Source organism: Zootoca vivipara, chromosome 9 (genome assembly GCF_963506605.1).
Source record: "Zootoca vivipara chromosome 9, rZooViv1.1, whole genome shotgun sequence".
In the NCBI taxonomy this organism is placed as follows: Eukaryota; Metazoa; Chordata; class Lepidosauria; order Squamata; family Lacertidae; genus Zootoca; species Zootoca vivipara.
In genome coordinates, this window is record NC_083284.1 from 76,722,297 (window position 1) to 76,741,762 (window position 19,466).

A 19,466-nucleotide genomic window follows, 5' to 3' on the forward strand; every position below is an offset into this window, starting at 1 on the left:
AGAAGCAGATGTCTTTTAATTTCGTGACTGCTGTCACCATCTGCAGTGATCATGGAGCCCAAGAAAGTAAAATCTCTCACTGTTTCCCTTTCTTCCCCTTCTGTTTGCCAGGACGTGATGGGACCATATTGAAATACTGCCCCTCAATGAGGCCAAACTTAGATTCACAAAATGTTTAGGGGTATGTGTACCCCTGCGGCCCCCCAGAAAAAAAGCACTGCCCAAGAGTATGCAATAGCAAGATGCACTGGGGTACAATTCTTTTCACAAAAGTCAACTAAAATTCTCAGAAACTTAAAGCTCTTGGTAGCTTGATTATGTAATGTTGAAGGAAGATGGATGTCATTTGGGGGGGAACTGCATTTATATTACTGACAGTTTATTTCCTTTCTTGTTACACTAAAGTGGTCGGTTTTGGCAGTGTCAGTAAATGCAAGAAAAATATCATTTTCACAAAATGTGAAGACCATCTTAACTTTATTCATAAGGAGAGGAAGTTCAGCTATCCATCACTAGTGTATCCTTAAACTGTGTCGATTGTTAAGGGTATTTGCAATACCAAGGAATACTAAAATCGTCCTTTCTGTCTTTAGAAAACAGGCCAGAGTAGGCATTCTAACTTGCCAGATTATTCAATCCTGCTTATATCACATTTCTGTGAGCACTATTGCCCAAGCAGCAACTATGAACTAGCTATCCATCAGTATATTTATTTAAAAGAAGGCAATTTATTTTGGCTTTGATTTTTTAGTCATGGGACCAACAACAATCAAGCAATTGATAAAGGTAAAGGTAAAGGACCCCTGGACGGTTAAATCCAGTCAAAGGTGACTATGGGGCTGTGGCGCTCATCTCGCTTTCAGGCCGAGGGATCCGGCATTTGTCCACAGACAGCTTTCCAAGTCAGGCGGGCAGCAGGACTACACCGCTTCTGGCGCAAAGGAATACCGTGATGGAAGCCAGAGCGCATGAAAGCACTGTTTGCCTTCCCACTGCAGTGTCCAGGCTATTTATCTACTTGCACTGATGTGCTTTGGAACTGCTAGGTTGGCAGGAGCTGGGACAGAGCAATGGGAGCTCATCCCGCCGTGGGGATTCCAACCGCCGACCTTCCAATTGGCAAGCCCAAAAGGTTCAGTGGTTTAGACCACAGCACCACCCGTGTCCCACCAGTTGATAAGAGTTGTTTGACAGTGGAACAGTCTCCCTCGAGAGGTTGTGGACTCTCCTTCCTTGGAGGTTTTCCAGCAAAGGTTGGGTGGTCACCTGTCATGGATGCTTTAGCTGAGATTCCTGCATTGCAGGGGGTTGGGCTAGATGGCCCTTGGGATCCCTTCCAACTCTACATTTCTATCATTCTATGTTCATAAGGATTAATTAATTGCCTAACGCAGGGCAGTCTCTAGGCGACTTACAATCAAATTAAAAGAATGAAAATTCCATCAAGCCCCCAACTGAAGAGGAAAGTCTCAGCCTGATGCTGAGAAGAGGCCAGTGTTGGCACCAGCAGAGCATGCAACCCTCCCTTGTCGCCCTTTCTTCTTTGCACAGCCCAAGCACACACCATGCTGCATCCAATGTGCTCCCTATTATGTTTACACCGAGCCTGCCATGGCTTCAAGAACCAACAGCAGCCAGAAACATCTTGCCTCTCTGTTGTTTCTGCTCCTAGGAAGTAAAATAATTACTCACTTCCAGGCTATCAGTGGAGAGAGGCTTGTTCCTGGGGTGTAGAGGACGACAGCAGATGAGAGCAGATAGTGGGGCACTGGAAGAGACTTTGGCGGGAGGAAGGGCTAATTCATGTTAACATTTAAATTACTTGTTCTGAGCCAACTTGGGAGATCGGAATGCTAGAAAAGCAACTCAAATAACTAACTCATACGACTTAAATAACTAACCACAAAGATGTCACCAGATTAAATCAGAAAGTTCACTAGTAGCAGCTGGTGCCAAGAACACATGAAACAGCTTGGAAACAAAAAGGGGTGCTCACCCAAATTCTAAACAACTAGCTATGAGTGGAAGTGGAGAATCACTTGTAAATGGAAATTAAATTATAGTCAAAGAACATTAGGAAGAACCTCCTGACAGTAAGAGCTGTTCGACAGTGGAATTTGCTGCCAAGGAGTGTGGTGGAGTCTCCTTCTTTGGAGGTCTTTAAGCGGAGGCTTGACAGCCATATGTCAGGAATGCTTTGATGGTGTTTCCTGCTTGGCAGGGGGTTGGACTGGATGGCCCTTGGGGGTCTCTTCCAACTCTATGATTCTAAATTATGGTGTAAGTATCTTGAATATTTGGGTGCCATTCCTCATGTGTACTCACTCTGTTGAACAACTGAGATCCTGCTCCAGGTGCCCCCACCACCAAAGCCCAGCACAACTCTGCCAGGAACAGGGCCTTCTCAATGCCCTCCCCAAGGGGCCTAGGGAGGCCAGGAGGCCTGCCCAACCTCATCACAAACGGGTGCCCACCCCCCCCAAGCTATGGCCCTTCAGTTGTTGTTGGATTCCCAACTCTCATCTGCCCCAAGCAACTCTGCCGACTGTCAGGAATGAGAAGGCGGGCTTCAACATCTGGAAGACAACAGCTTCCCTACACCTTCAGGTGCCAGGAGGGTGACTGATGTGGTTTTAACAAAATAAAAAAAAATCCTTCCAGCAGCACCTTAGAGACCAACTAAGTTTGTTTTTAGTATGAGCTTTCGTGTGCATGCATGCTGATGTTGTTTTGGGGGTGTTATTTGTTTTGCACAGCAGCATCACTATTTTCTCTGCTTATTTCTGCTGTCAAAGTGTGGGTTTATGTTTCATTTCTTACTTATTCTCTTATTGTTAATTTGTTAAATTGGTTATACTGTAATCTATAAATGTTTTGAGTATATTTATAGAGAAATGTCGGGTCTAATTTTTCAAAACAAATAAGTAAAGACAAATAAAGTTTCACGGTGCTATCTTGTGTATACACACACACACCTATATAAACAAAACCGCTTCTGTGCCACTCTTTTTTTCCCTTTTTAAAAAAATTACTGCCTGTACTACCTACAAAACAGTCTCTGTAGTAAAATGACTCGTGAAGAATTTGTGAGGAAAATTCAATAACGTTTGTTTAGGTTACTGCATTACGCCACAATTAGCAATGGTATGATTATAGACAGCATCAGAAATACAACCCACACTGCTTACAAATCTGCCACCAAAGAGAGATACCTACTTGCGATAAGGGGGAAATACTTGTTTGATTAAACTGCAGGCTTGTTTTTAAAAACATTTTAAGTTCATATGTACAATAGTTCCTGAGAAGAGTTAGACCTATTATGCTATTAGCTGATAGATATCAATGCTAGCAACAAGAACCCATGTTTTCCTGTTAAAATATATACACACCCTTGGCTCAAATGGACCAATTAAGAACAGATATTCCTAATACTGTACATATGTTCATTTTTTCCTTATCCGCCCTGAGGCCTAAAGAACAGTTTGCCATCTGTGTAAGATTTAAATTACTTATAGTGAAATGGTGTCCCATTATAGGGGCAAATCTACTGCATTAAACCTTTTGAGTTAGGGAAGCGTTACAAACTGTTCAACTTTTTTTCAAATATCCTCCCCAATTTCATAGAATCGTAGAGTAGGAGGAAACCACTAAAATTAAAATCTATCTTTTGTGTCTTGTGCTTTATTTCCACTGGGAAGGAGGGACATTGCCACACAAAGCCACTTCCACGCCTGGTGTTGTGGGTGTCATGACTGAACTCTCCCGTTGGGGCTGAGAGCTCAGCCCCTTTGCGATGGGGGGGGTTCCCGCCTGCATCAGCCAGGAGCCAACCAATCCGGTTGGCCGGGGGCGTGGCCAGCCGGGTTTTAAGCAGACCGCAGGTGGGAACCCGGTCTCTTTAACCCCAGCTCCCAGCTGCATCGGTTCACCCGCCCGCCCACCCTTTAGGCTAGGCTGACACTGCTATGGACTTCAGTTGGTCGCCTGGTTGGCCAGGGGCCTGGTAGGACTTTTCCCACTTGGGCTAGCCAAGATGGTTTTTTCGCCTACCTCGTAGCAATCCGTCACAACTACTGGTTTGGCGGTTAGGCATTGGATGTTTTCAGTAAAAGATTAATGGGGGGGGGTAGTGCCATCACCTGCCCAAGAAATGGAGGAGTATTCTGTTAAAGGTTTCCAGGGGTGGGGCTTGGTCCAGAGGAGTTTCGGTTGATGTACATCACTGAACTCCTTACTGGTGGTTAACTTCTCCCAGACTCTAACACACGGGTTGGAGTCGGACATAGTCGGTTAGGATCCAATGCCTAAGCCAATACCGCTCAACATCCATAACGAATAAAGTTGTGGCCAGGAAGGACATGCCTAAGCTTGCTCCAAGCTCAGACTGCATGCTCAAAACTATATTTCTGTATTTTGTACCCAAGAGTATTCTAACTGTGTTCTCCTTGCTGCTGAATGCGATAGCGCATAAATCAGACCTTTGGATTTTGTAAGCAAACATTTTTTTAAAAAACCTACTTAAGAGTGGTCTGTTCATTGAGAGAGGGGAAGAAAAGGAGAAACGCTGCAAGCAAACTAATCGGGATATATACAAGTGTCCAACAGCCTATTACTCCCATGTTATATTGCTCCTTGACTTTGTGACCATTTTAAACTTTGCTGGGGGGTCACTCCCGCTGGAGAGTGTGTTAAGCACCGTGCTTTGAATCTAGGCATCCAGCCAATTCTTTTAATTAAAAGTAAAGAACCCCTGGACGGTTAAGTCCAGTCAAAGGCGACTATGGGGTGCGGGTAATTACCCACATGTGGGTCATGTATCTGATTTCCCCCCATAAAAAGCTCTCTCTCCTGTCACTACCTACCTAATCTCAGATTGAAAGGGGGGGGGTTGGAAGGGTAGATGGGCTCCAAAGATTATTGTAATGGTTGGGCAGGCTTATTGAAGAGGTAAGGTAAGAGGGAATTTGAACCTGGGTCCTCCCCAATTCAAGTCCAAACTCTAACCGGGGTTAGCCAAAGAGGTGCTCTCTGTCCCTGACCATTCACCCAAATGGCATCAATGGGTACATATGGAACTTGTTAGCCTTCATTCCAGAACAAATGAAAAACCCCTTCAGATCAGCTTTTCACATGTTGAGAAGTGAACACACATCTTTAGCCAAGAGTCAATATGGTGTAAAGGTTAGAGCAGGTGAAGCCAATGTAGTTCCATCCAGAGGTTGTTCTCTCAGACACAGTCAGCAGGATCCATGGTCAGGGATGATGGGAGTTGGAGTACAAACAACTGGAGGGCCACATGCTAGTCACTCCCTGCTGTAGTCTACCCTGGAAGTTACCAAGGCATGAATAACTGTGTAGTACCCCCAGGGTACATTTTCTCACATGTACATCTCCTATGCTGAATGCACAAATTGCACTCTCCTAGGAGAATGGTTCAGTTGTGCTATGCCACATGTAGAATAGACATTGCACAGTACAGATCTCCCATTTTCAAGTAGATACTTCTACAGCCCATATTTATTTTTCTTCCATTGCTTGTGGTATTTGGATTTCAATGAACCCAAACCAAAGCAGGGTTTGCCAGAATCTGATATTGCACCACATTACACTCGGCGACATGGGTCAGGGAATATTTTGCCTTCTCACTTCCACCAGCTTATAAACTTTGGCAGATATGAACTTACTTATTAACGTCTGTGTGACATGATGCCAGCTTTAAGCAGCAGTCTGGCTGTGTTCTTAAAAACAGGATTGGTAGTTTTTTGTGGGGGGATCCATGTCAACTCCATCCATTTAAATTCTGTTTACTTGTAGTAATGGCACACACATGTCTGAAAAGCTGCTGATAAGCCACACAAAGCTTATGTTACTCTGTTGCTATTCAAAGCCTGAAGTTATTCATCTTTAACCAATAACCAGAGAAATGGTTTTACAGGAGACTGAATCGAGATGCAGTGATTTTCCATTTTGTTTGGTTAAAGCATTAAGGATTTTCACAATGTTAGATGAAATGGGAGAAACACACACTTTGGGAACAGTAAATTAGTTGTAGGAAAAACACTGTAGGAAATCCCTTCTCCTGTTTGGCTCCTTCTCTGTGCTCCAGAACTAGGATCTGTAAGCAAGGCCTTGCTTTATATTCCATCATGCTGTATGGCAGCAAAAGGGAAGCTGTGGTCCTCCAGATGTTGCTGAACTCCAACTAGCATGGCCAATGGCCGGACATGATGGGACTTTTAATCTAACACATCTGGAGGGCAACAGGTCCCCATCCTTGCTGTAAGGTATGAGGACAAGGAGAAGAGGGCCTGCAAAAGAAGCTTACCTGCTCCCAGTGCTACAGTATTTTTCTAGAAGAAGATGTGCTGGAACTCACCATGAACGCCTCCCTTTTCTTATAATGGCAATGGCACCCACCTGAGAGGTGCTGGAACTGAGTTCCGGCTGAAAAAAAGCGCTGCCTATTCCATATGCATACAAGAGAAGCAAGCATTGGTTGTGAAATGTATTCTTCTAGTTTCAGAACAATAAATATATATGCATATGCACCGTTCTCTGATGCTGTAGTAGATTTCTGAGATTTAATGTTGGAGATTTAGTGATATTTAATGAATGCTTGGTTTCTATTTTTTCCATATGATAAAGATATTTGAAAAGAACATTTAAAAACAATTAAATCAACTCAAAAGGATGCAGCAGCTCAGGATGGCATTTTCAACTAGTTTTTCTGTTTTCGATATATTGATAGTGCAACTTTCACCTACTAGCTGTAGAATATAACACATAATCATAAAATCTCTCATTTACACTTCTTGGGATTGCAGCCAACTACATTTTATTCAGAGTAGACCCATTGAAATTAATGGGAGTAAGTTAGTAATGCCCATCCATTTCAATGACTTTTGTCCAAGTAAAACTAGTTGGATGTAACCTTTGTTTATACAACACTTTCAAAAGTCACATGAACAAAACATACTGGGACATGCATGGAATTGCATGGCCAGTCAATATCATAAATGCCACAGATTGATTAATCCACATGCACACATATCTACAGTATACCAACACAAACGTGTGCATGAGAGACAGAGAGCGCCTGTGTGCCTAAGTAACCAAATGATGGCGTCTGCAGTGAGTCCTGCAGAGAAATGGTGAGTTGAGCAACAAGAGTTATGATACCTCTTTTTCCAGGATACGTGAAATCTCTCCCAAAATCCTATCCAGAGCCGAGACTTTGTTGCTGTCTTGAATTTGAAGTTGCTTTAGTAGGTCTTTTACTAATCGCTGCAGCCTTCCATGCAAATGTTGGGGGGGAGGAGAAAAATAAAGATCAGAATTGGGAAAATTACATTCCTGCAATATATCACTGAGACTTGATTAATCATAGCATGCTAAAGAGAGAAACATTGTGAGCCTAGCCACTCCTACTCACAAGTAAGCTCCACCAAGTTCAATGGAATCCCCCCCCCATCCAAATGTGTGCTTATATTACAGTGGCATCCAATGTCGGAGAAATGCTCCAAGGCACAGGGTTGCCTTCTGGGATTCGGAAGCCTCTCTCACTATCCAACCTTCTTCTCTAGCACTTTTAATGTTGACATTAACAAATAGATAGGGTACGAGGGTTGGGGGGGATATCACAACTGAAGAGAGACCTGTGATTAGAGTTTTCTTTTTATCATCCAGGTACAGGATTGGGGGCTCTCACTCAACTACTGTGTGTTCTGGCTTGACATATACATTTGAAAAGAGTCCCCCAAAAAACAACAACAACAACAACAACAACAAACCACAAATATAGTCCGAATTCTGCTGCATTCCTTCTGTTTTTCCAGCCATAGTTAAGTCAAAGGGGAGCCCTATGTTTGGCCTTACAATATTTCCATAATTCTTCAAAGCCCTATCTACCGTGACTTGCATTTCCACATCCCTAAAGGATTTCTCTCTCACATTTCCCCTCATATTGCAGAATATAAAGTTACCTTCTCTTAGATAACTCTGATGGTTACAGAATTGCTTAACTTCTTGGAGAACTATGGATTGAGCAGTCGGTTGACTCAAGGAAAGTAAACATATTCCTTTCTTTCTAAATGCTCATCTAGCCCTCCTATTGATATTGTAGGAACGGTCTGAGAATCTGTCAAATTTAAGACTATGCTGGATTGTGTTGGAAATTCATTCTTAAATCAGTCACTATAAAAAAAACTAGAGGAGGGGGAATTAATTTTGGTTTACTTTAGTTTCCCCCAACGTCATACACTCCCAACACTGCTGCATTTCAGCTCCTCTCACCCGATTGGCCATCCTGGCTGGGGCTCAGGTTGCTCTGTCGTTCAACAGGTTTTGTACAAAAGACTGCTTCTTTCACCAGGCCTCTCACCCCTGGTAAGTGGAGAGCTCTCCTTTTTGCTTTTGCTTTTTTTTTTGAAATATAGAGAAGCATAAAGAACTAGCTTTTGATGACCTGTTTTGTGGGAAAGCCAGAGGAAGCAAGGGGAACTATTTTAAATTTATTTCACAAAATTTATACGCTGTTTGATTATAAAAGGTAAGAAAGGTAAAGGACCCCTGGCAGTTAAGTCCAGTCCTGAACGACTCTGAGGTTGCAGCACCCATCTCGCTTTACTGGCTGAGGGAGCCGACATTTGTCCACAGACGGTTTTCCTGGGTCATGTGGCCTGCATGACTAAGCCGCTTCTGGCAAAACTAGAGGAGCACATGGAAATGCTGTTTACCTTCTCGCCGGAGTAGTACCTATTTATCTACTTGCACTTTTGAACTGCTAGGTTGGCAGGAGCTGACAATGGGAGCTCACCCCGTTGCGGGGATTCGAACTGCTAACCTTCCGATCGGCAAGCCCTAGGTTTAGACCACAGTGCCACCTGCGTCCCTGCTTGATTATAACAAAGCAGATTAACAGAGGATATGGGTGGGGATAAAACCTCCATCATAGAGTTGGAAGAGGCCACAAGGGCCATCCAGTCCAACCCCTTGCCAAGCAGGAAACACCATCAAAGCATTCCTGACAGGTGGCTGTCAAGTCTCCGCTTAAAGACTTCCAAAGAAGGACACTCCACCACACTCCTTGGCAGCAAATTCCACTGTCGAACAGCTCTTACTGTCAGGAAGTTCTTCCTAATGTTTAGGTGGAATCTTCTTTCTTGTAGCTTGAATCCATTGCTCCGTATCCGCTTCTCTGGAGCAGCAGAAAACAACCTTTCTCCCTCCTCTATATGACATCCTTTTATATATTTGAACATGGCTATCATATCACCCCTTAACCTTCTCTTCTTCAGGCTAAACATACCCAGTTCCCTAAGCCGTTCCTCATAAGGCATCATTTCCAGGCCTTTGACCATTTTGGTTGCCCCCCTCTGGACACGTTCCAGCTTTTCAGTATCCTTTTTGAACTGTGGTGCCCAGAACTGGACAGAGAATTCCAGGTGAGGTCTGACCAGAGCAGAATACAGTGGTACTATTACTTCCCTTGATCTAGATCCTATACTCCTATTGATGCAGCCCAGAATTGCAGAATTCATCTGAAGATCCCACAGCGGTTCACAACAGAAAAATACAATAAATAATAAAAACAACAACCCAATAACCACTCCCCCACAAACACATTAAAAAACCCAAAAAATCAGCCAAATGCCTGGTTGATGGGAAACATTTTTGCCTAAAGATATGTAATGAAGGTGCCAAGTGAGCCACCCTGGGGAGCGCATTCCACAAACAGGGAGCCACCATAGAAAAGTCCGGCTATCGTGTTGCCACCCTTTGGAACTCTGATAGAGGAGGCACATGAAGGAGGGCCTCAGAGGATGATTGCAGGAATGTTCAAACATCTCCAATGAAATAGTAACTCTTTAGCCTCGAGGGAAAATATCCTAAGACCTTGAAGACTACATCCTTATCCTGTCAAATAGGTAGGTAGGTAGGTAGATAGATATGTTATTGCCCTCCAATATCAATAATACATCCATTCAAAAGCAGACAGGATGCTGCAAGTATACCGTATACTTTTTGGAGGTTCTTGAAATAGGTGGAAGATACACAACACACAGGTGCAGAGGTGGTAGAAAACAGAACTCCACAGGCACTGCAACAGCAGCACAGAACTGAGATTTTACTTCTTCCTCTTCCTCAACATTCTGCGCTTTCCCACTAATGTATTTTAAAAGACTGCATGGAAGGCTTGTTCCTCCATTTGTATATACTGGCAAAACGCCAGAGAACTTAAGTCAAGCTAGAGAGATTTATACTAGCTGAGGTTCTGAACTAGGGTAGGTTTGCCAGTAGAAGGAAATTGCGAAATACTGTTAAAACTCTATTAAAAAGTTCTCTCTGTGCTTAGCTTTAAATTATAGAATAAACTACATTCAGCCCATTGATAAATAAAATTGTTCTATCCCCTCACCTTTTCCTTCAATACACGAAATTGGATTCATGATCAAAAAAAGTGGGTACTTTAAGCTCCACCTGGCCATAGGAAATAAGCAGCGGGGGGAGGAGAAGGGCCAGGAGTAAGTTTTCATGCCCTTGTTGCAGTGGGTTGGACTAGATGGTCCTCAGGGTCCCTCTATGAGCTACATATACCACCACAAGCAGCATATGCTCCAGATACAAGCAAAGCCCCCTCAAATTCTCATTTTTCAAGCTCGGGAACCAGAGAATTTTCACACTTAAAACCACTAGTAGATCTGAAGTTTTGTGATGAAGACTAATCTGAAAAATAATACCACCACCCGTATTCATAGGATGGTCAATTGACTTATTAGCTATTTATGTGTGTATGTGTCCAAATATTCACCCACATCCATGCTTCTCTGTGAAGCCTTTGCCCAACTTAGAATCATAGAATCATAGAATTGTAGAGTTGGAAGGGACCCCAAGGATCATCTAGTCCAAACCCCTGCAAAGCAGGAACCGAAGACCTCTTGACCCATAAGGGGATTGAACCCATGACTTTGGCATCATTAGCACCATGTGCTAACCAACGGAGCTAACACAGGAAGCTGCTTTTTACTGAGGCAAGTGGTCCACCTGGCCTAGTATTGCCCGCACAGACTGGTAGCAGCTATCCAGGGTTTCAGACAGGAAACTCTCCCAGCCCCAGCTGCAGGTGCCACTGGCGACTTGAACCTGGGGACCTTCTACATACAAGGCAGTTGTTCCCCCACTGCGCTATGGCCCTGCGCCAACTATACACCATATGAGAAAGGGGAGGTGTCAGGGTGCTGCCGACAACTCCTGGCTGATTGCCCAGGAAAGCAGAAAGACAGAGAAAACACAGGCTTTTTTGTTCTTTTTACTATTATTCCAGATGCCAAGGCAAGGCAACCAAGCACCTTTCAGTATCTTAACTTGCTCTGAGTGAAGCTCCACACTTCTTCGTACTTCCCTATTCATCCGACTCCTCCCCTCTCCTGCAGTTGCTGTTAAACTTCCTAGTCTCCATTTCTTATTGCAGAGGCAGGGAACCTCAGACTTTGGGCCAAACAAGGCCTTCCAGGACTCTATCTGGCCCTTGGGACTATACCTAAGTCCCACCCAGGGAGGCCTTTCTTCAGTGCTGCTCGGAGTCCTTCATGCCTGATCTCCCCTGGCTGCAATGGGTTCTTGACTGCAATAATGCCTCTTGCTTGCCTGAATAGAGGGTAGAGGAGTGTGTGTGCGCAGGCATGTGACACCTCTGATTTTTGCATGCTAGAATGTTGCCTACTGAGTCACATCCATTGTTCTGTTCCATTTTTTGCCTCTGGCTCCAGCCACTTGGAAGGTTGTCCAGGGGGGAATGAAGCCCTCGGCCTTGTGGGATGGAACACTGGGGCAGACAAGTCACAACAGTTCCTAGAGTGTCCACTAACAGGAACTCACCTGGAGGGACACCTGACTACAGGTCAGTTCCTGTTCCCTCAGACATGCAAATGAGTTGGATTAGACAAAAGCCCTAGCCTGCAATCACTCTCTCTCTCTTAGCTACTTCCTCCTTCGATGGAACACATCTTCAGAGAATCTCTAGTTAGCATGGTTCTCACTCTAGGCCTGCAGCCAAGAGTGAGACCAAATGGAGTCTTACTTTACTAAGTAGTCTCTAGATATATATATACTTGTAACTTTTCTAAGCAAGCCTGCCTTTCTGAGATTATGCTGTAACTCAGGATGAAACTGTAAGTAAACTCTATCTTATTTTATAAACACTGTGTTGTGTATTTCTTTTAAGAGGGACAAAGGGGACCTTTGCCAGGAAGTGTAATATTGAACTATAAAGTGTAATATTGTTATAGAGATTCTAGCGAATCTAACGCACATGCTTTGCTGCGCACAAAAGGGGAATGTCACTCTGCTAATATTGGAAGCTTGCTAACACAAGCTTGGATAGGATCTATCTAATAATATATCCTAATCCACATCCCTAACATTCCCATAGGCCTGACAAAACAAGGCAAGGGTGGGGGGGACCTTTAAAGTACGGCCTAAGTACATGCAACGGAAATGACCAGAGATTTGTCCCTTGCCTCCTCTGCTCTATTTGTCTCCTCGTCTCATGTTACATCCACAGTCTGTTTTCTGTCACTCCTTCTTTGCAAAGCACCACATACATAGGGGGCCTCTGTATGGCTTTTTATCTGTGGGAATTAGCATTTCCCCTTTTTAGACATGCATTTATGCAGCTTACCTTTCAAACTATGCCCATAGAATATCTGACTGGTAAATGCTTTAACAGGCCAACAAATGACTGTCTTTATGTGCATGGATCAAGCGAGATCAAAGATGCTGTGCATTGTCCTTTATACTATTCACCCAAGGGATAGATTTCTTTATTCATTTCATTAATTTCTAGAAGGTTTCAAAATTAGATGGTTGCTTTCCTGTGTGGGAAAGTTAGTTATCTATAAGGTTGCTTTATATGCACCAGCAGTGAGAGAGTTATAGGCTGCTTTTTAAAAATCTAAAACAGTGCCGACTGCAAAATAGATTTTTAAATTTAAATTATTTTGGAAACTTTACAATTTACTATGTGCAGTTCTGATAATTCAACTTACTCCTAATGGTTTGCTTTTTGTGATTTAATGGCTGACAAGAATGAAAAATGGCTGACCATATTACATGGATTGAACATCAACATCTTCATCTTCCAGTAACACAATTGTATCTAGTGACATATCAAATATAAAACAAGGTCCAAATGCTTACTTTGCTTTGTAAGGGGAGTCACAAGAGCCATTTTTTGCTTCCATTATACTTTCATATTCCTTTGCCCTAAGGAGGAAAACATTTTAAAATATTAGTTATAACTCACACAAGGCACCCTGTAGACTTCATTACCATTTTACTCCTCCCTTTCTTTCATAGCAATAAAAGAACAGAAGTTTGGAAGACGGTTCGGAAGCTTCAGCTAGTGCAGAATTCAGCGGCCAGCTTGCTCACCGTAGCAAGACAGTTTGAGCATATTACACTGATCCTGGTCTGACTGCACTGGCTACCAATTAGTTTCCAGGCCAATTCAAAGTTCTGGTTTTGACCAGAACTTAAATGGCTCAGGATCGCAATACTTCAAGGACCACCTCTTTCCCTATGAACCTACCTGGACCCTGAGACCTTTAGGCGCCAGGCAAAAATGTTCCTTTTTAACCAAGCCTTTGGTTGATTTGATTGACATCCTATGCCCTTTTAAAATGTGGTTTTTGGGGGGAGGGGGTTGTTGTTTTTATTTTGATTATATATTTTGTGGTTTTATATTTTGATTTTGTTATATGAATCACCCTGAGACCTCCAGATATAGGGTGATATATAAATTCAATTTACTACTACTACTACTACTACTACACTAATAGAAATTAGACTAATTGTAAGACCATTTCCCCCATCAACAGCACTAGCTTCCTGATACTAGGAGTAGACACTGGTCCCGTTTTAGTAACTGTCTGATGAAACATTGAAGCATCTATAATTATCATAAGCATTAACTACAAAAGGAGAAAACACACTTCTAGCATTAAAAAGGTGTGTCTTCCAATTGATAACAGAATTATTAATTGGTATTGACAGTGTTTTAATCACTTGCGTTTCATTAATGTTTCGTGGCAGAATAACAGGGTTAGCAATTGATGCAATTACATGAGCCCCCCCATCCCCTGCCCACAGGAAAGCCCTGTATGAATGGTTGTTTCACTTAAGAGAAATGTAAGCAGGAGTCAGAAGTACAAACCTGTTCAGACAATTAAAAGGATTCAGGTTTATGTTGGCGAAATGCCAACACGGTGGAGACAGAGGCAAACGCTCCTTTTGACACAGCTTAACTCTGTTCAATCTGGCTTGGGACAAGATGTGATTCACCAGCCCAGCCAACGACTCAAACAAAGCCTTGGCAAAATTAAATTCAGAAGATACTTTGATGATTTAGGAATGTTTAAATTTTCAGCTCCTGCAAACAAAGCCCAGAGGTGGAACAAATAAGGTAAAAGGTAGTAGCACTTCATTGGAAAAAAAGTACACCAAAAAGGCTAAAAAAGAAAAGCAGAAAAGCAAACAAACCAGTAATTGCATGTGCTATAGTCACGAAAGCAAGTTTTGTAGAACCCTTAGTTGCAAACATGGCCCTATTTACTAGCAACCGTTTCCAATTCTGTGGAATTATTTTTGGTATGGGCTGCTGCTCCCTGTGTTGCTGATCATTGTTCGCTTTTGAGTTTCTGCAGACTGACTGTATCTCTCTGGTCAGGGTTCACATTTGTTTTGATCTACAGTGTTCACTATTGCTTTTATTACTTTTGTCATTACCCACTTATAAGAAACGTGGGGTATACATTTTTGCAATATATAAGCAAACAAAGGAATTATTGCAACACCTAACTGTGACTGAAATGAATTTGCATTTACTTAGTTTTCTCCTGGTTACATTATTATTTTGCCCTTTCCTCCAAGGAGCTCAGGGAAGCTTATGTGTATTCCCCATTTTTACCCTCACAAGAAGCATTTGATTGAAAGTGAGGCTTAGAGAGAGAATGGACTTAAGGATGCTCAATCAGGCATGGATTTAAACTCTCCAATACTAACCACCTCACCATCAAGTGGCTTTCTGCCCAGAATGGAAACTGGGGAAAGGATGCACCAATCCTATAGCTCACTCACAATTACTTAACTTTGGTAAGCAACAGGTTGGTAGCCGTGTTGGTCTGACGTAGTCAAAACAAAATAAAAAAATTCCTTCAAGCAGCACCTTAAAGACCAACTAAGTTTGTCATTGGTATGAGCTTTCGTGTGCATGCACGAAGTGAAGAGGTGTGCATGCACATGAAAGCTCATACCAATGACGAACTTAGTTGGTCTCTAAGGTGCTGCTGGAAGGAATTTTTTAATTTTGTTTGGTAAGCAAGTTGTAGTGCAAGACAGGAGTGCCTGGTGTGCTATGGTCCATGGGGTCACGAAGAGTCGGACACGACTAAACGACTAAACAACAACAAGCAAGTTGTGTCTGCACTGCCTTTATGTTCGGCACGGCTGGAAGAAGGGGACCATTCAGATCCCTTCCAGTCGGGATTCAGGCCTCATCATGGGACTGAAACTGCCTTGGTCGCGCTGGTTGATGATCTCCGGCAGGCTAGGGACAAAGGTGAGAGCTGTTTCCTAGTTCTGCTGGATCTCTCAGTGGCTTTTGACACCATCAACCATAACATCCTTCTGGACCGTCTAGAGGGGCTGGGAGCTGGGGGAAACTGTCATACAGTGGTTCCGCTCCTTCCTCCTGGGCCATGTTCACAAAGTGGTGGTGGGGATGAGTGTTCAGACCCCCGGGTTCTCACTTGTGGGATGCCTCAGGGTTCTGTCCTTTCCCCCATGCTTTTTAACATCTACATGCAGCCGTTGAGAGATATGTAGATGATACCCAGCTCTACCTCTCTTTCAAATCAGAACCAATGAAGGCGGTGAAGGTCCTGTGTGAGTGTCGGGAGGCGGTTGGAGGATGGATGGTGGCTAACAGATTGAGGTTGAATCCTGAAAAGACAGAAGTACTGTTTCTGGGGGACAGAAGGCAGGTTTGGAGGACTCCCTGGTCCTGAATGGGGTAACTGTGCCCCTGAAGGACCAGGTGCGCAGCCTGGGAGTCATTTTTGACTCACAGCTGTCGATGGAGGCGCAGGTCAATTCTGTGTCCAGGGCAGCTGTTTACAAGCTCCATCTGGTATGCAGGCTGAGACCCTACCTGCCTGCGGACTGTCTCACCAGAGTGGTGCATGCTCTGGTTATCTCCCGCTTGGACTACTGCAATCCGCTCTACGTGGGGCTACCTTTGAAGGTGACCCGGAAACTACATTTAATCCAAAATGCGGCAGCTAGACTGGTGACTGGGAGCGGCCGCCGAGAGCACATAACACCGGTCTTGAAAGATCTACACTGGCTCCCAGTACGTTTCCGAGCACAATTCGAAGTGTTGGTGCTGACCTTTAAAGCCCTAAACGGCCTCGGTCCAGTATACCTGAAGGAGCGTCTCCACCTTCATCATTCTGCCTGGGGACTGAGATCCAGCGCCAAGGGCTTTCTGGCACTTCCCTCGCTGCGAGAAGCCAAGTTACAAGGAAACAGGCAGAAGGCCTTCTCTGTAGTGGCACCCGCCCTGTGGTACACCCTCCCACCAGATGTCAAAGAGAAAAACATCTACCAGACTTTTAGAATACATCTGAAGGCAGCCCTGTTTAGGGAAGCTTTTAATGTTTAATAAATTATTGTATTTTATTACTTCTGTTGGAAGCCACCCAGAGTGTCTGAGGAAACCCAGCCAGATGGGCGGGATATAAATAATAAATTATTATTATTATTTTGTGGCTTTTTAAATGTGTTTGTGGGAAAGGGGTTATTGGGTTTTTTTGTTTTATATATATATATTTTTGTATTTTTCTGTTGTGAACCACCCTGGGATCTTCAGATGATGATGATATTATTATTAATAACAATAATAATAATAAGTAATCAATGTAAACAGGGCCCAAACTGCAACATTTTAAAATTAAATTACACATTCAATACAGCAGTTGCATTAATAAACTTAGATATTACTTTCTATCAAATATCATGGGACAGCCATCCGTCATGGATGCTTTAGTTGAGATTCCTGCATTGCAGGGTTTTGGGCTAGATGACTCTCGGGGGTCCTTTCCAACTCTACAATTCTATGATTCTAAATCCAACTAAGTCATACTCACAATGGAGGTAAGTTACTTATCCATTGTTTGGAATGTGTTGATATTGAACATCACTAATGTTAGATAGCCACCAGGGAGATCTGGTCTAAGGCTATGGCTTTAAAAAACATGAATTCATAGTCATCAGTGCCCATTAAAGATATCCCCCTTTGATGTTGCGAAGGAGGAAAAAATCATGTAATTGCACTTATTATTTACTCTCTCTTTCTAGTCATCTCCCAAACCTGTGAGATTCTATCAGCAAATTGGGTGTACCAGACAGACAGGCATGGGTGGGTAAGTAGGGAGAGGCAGAACTATGAAAAGCTCTTAAGTCAAGGATGAAAAGCTTGACCTTTATCTAGCAGGAGAAAGGAAGGATTCAGAGAGAGACATGACATGATTAGAGTGACAAGCAAGGAAGTTGATTTTCAAGTTTGCACAAAGTCAGTGAGAAGTAGCTTTTGTATGTTCTGCAAATATTTATCTTCACTACATTCTTGCCCTGGGCTATCCTTTGCCCCTTAATTATCTTCCTTGATTAGTTCATAGTTTTCCTGTTGCTGGATGGCAAGTGATTTTTTTATTTCTCTGGCTAACTCAAGATGCTAAGCACCATTTTTCAGTCCAACAGCAGAATTAATTTCAAATTTGGTTTGCTATTTTTTCGCATATGAGGTATGCTTTGCTCAGAAGGGCACTATTTCCTGTTTTCCTTCAGTTCATGTTTTACCCCTAAAGGTGAGTACATTTTAGAATGTTGTTTTTAAATACTGGTAAAAGCTGCTTAACTAGAAAGTGGCATCATGAAGTTAGTTCAGATAAGCAATCTATTTCTTCATCAAACCAAAACCGCTTTCAAAATCTTGGGAAAGTAGAAAGTTTTATATCCAGTCTTGCAAGAGAAAACCACAGGCAAATCACATCAATTGACTTCATCAATGCCATGCCATTTGCCTACATTTTAGAATTTAGTTCATCAGTCACCAATTTGCTGTGTGCATCTTGAAGCACTATTTTGATAGCGTCACATACACGTTAATATGGAATAATTTACTTTGCTATATATCAGCAGTAACAGCACCTGCTTAATGGCTTCAGGTTATAAATATTATTAATAAGACCAAGAAAACTTCTTAAGAGAATAGATATCTCATTGATCAAGGGCTGTCCCTTCATTCACCTCTGCCATTACGGGTAGTTGCATATTCTGGTTTTGATTTAAGACCTAACAACTGGGTGCACTTACTTGCTTGTCCTCAATTTTTAATATGTTATGATTTTTAAAATGTTACCATTTTCTTAATTTCTGAAGTGTGCTTAACATTACAAGTTCTTAAACTGGGCAGGTTTTGCTTTATGATGTGTCTTACAATAAAAGTTGCAGAACAGCTACAAATGCATACTTAAATGAATGATGTGGGCAACTCACCTCCAAGCCTATGTTGTAGATGGATTAAGAGCAGGTCTTGCTCTTCAACCTTTTACTTGCCCCAAGCTAATTAATTTCTTTAAATTTGAAACCTAATCAAGTTCCATTTTAACAATTTCCAACTATTTCTTCACCTAACAATTCCGCTTATAACACAGCCCTATGCATCTTTACACAAAAGCAAGTCCCACTTGGTTCCAAGGAGCTTACTTCCTAGTAAATTGTATTAGAATTAAGCACTTCAAACCAAGAAAAAGAATCTCCTCACATTCCACTGATTATTACCTCTTTAATTTACGAGCCATGAGCAATCTCCTCCTTGATATGCACAGCATTTACCATTGCTGCTTATGTGCCAATTAGTAAGCTAAAAGTAGAGCAAGAGATGCGTACAGTGGGACCTCAGTTTAAGTACACAATTAGTTCCGGAAGTCTGTACTTAACCTGAAGCGAACTTAACCTGAAGTGAACTTTCCCATTGAAAGTAATGGAAAGTGGATTAATCCGTTCCAGACGGGTCTGAAAGTACTCAAACCAAAGCATACTTAAACCAAGGTATGACTGTATTTAAAATTAAATGTACGTACACTTAAACCTCCAATCCTAAGGATACACACACATTGTTTAGAGTTAGTTTAAGCCTACTCTTTCAGTTTTACTAGATTCTCAAAGTAGGGTACAATTGAAATATTTTCACAATACTGTAGAACGGAAATTGCAAGCAGAGCAAAATTAAATCAAGGGTCAGCATTGGAAACAACAACTACAGGTAAAAAGCCTATCCAAAAAGGAAAGGTCTTCAAAACCTGTTCAAAAGGGGATTTTTTTTTGCAATTGCCCCACAGTGCTGA

General features: G+C 42.5%; 1 protein-coding gene across 5 annotated transcripts in view; it reads right to left on the minus strand.

Annotated features, from left to right (window-relative positions):
- SCAPER (S-phase cyclin A associated protein in the ER) overlaps window positions 1-19,466 on the minus strand; it is a 198,242-nt gene that overhangs the window by 98,972 nt on the left and 79,804 nt on the right. For all 5 annotated transcript variants that reach the window (XM_035112175.2, XM_035112172.2, XM_035112171.2 and 2 more), the window contains 2 exons: window positions 13,198-13,263; window positions 7,180-7,291 (listed from right to left, as the gene is read on the minus strand). In XM_035112175.2, the coding sequence (XP_034968066.2) occupies window positions 7,180-7,291; window positions 13,198-13,263 (178 nt within the window). The remainder of the gene's footprint in view (window positions 1-7,179; window positions 7,292-13,197; window positions 13,264-19,466) is intronic.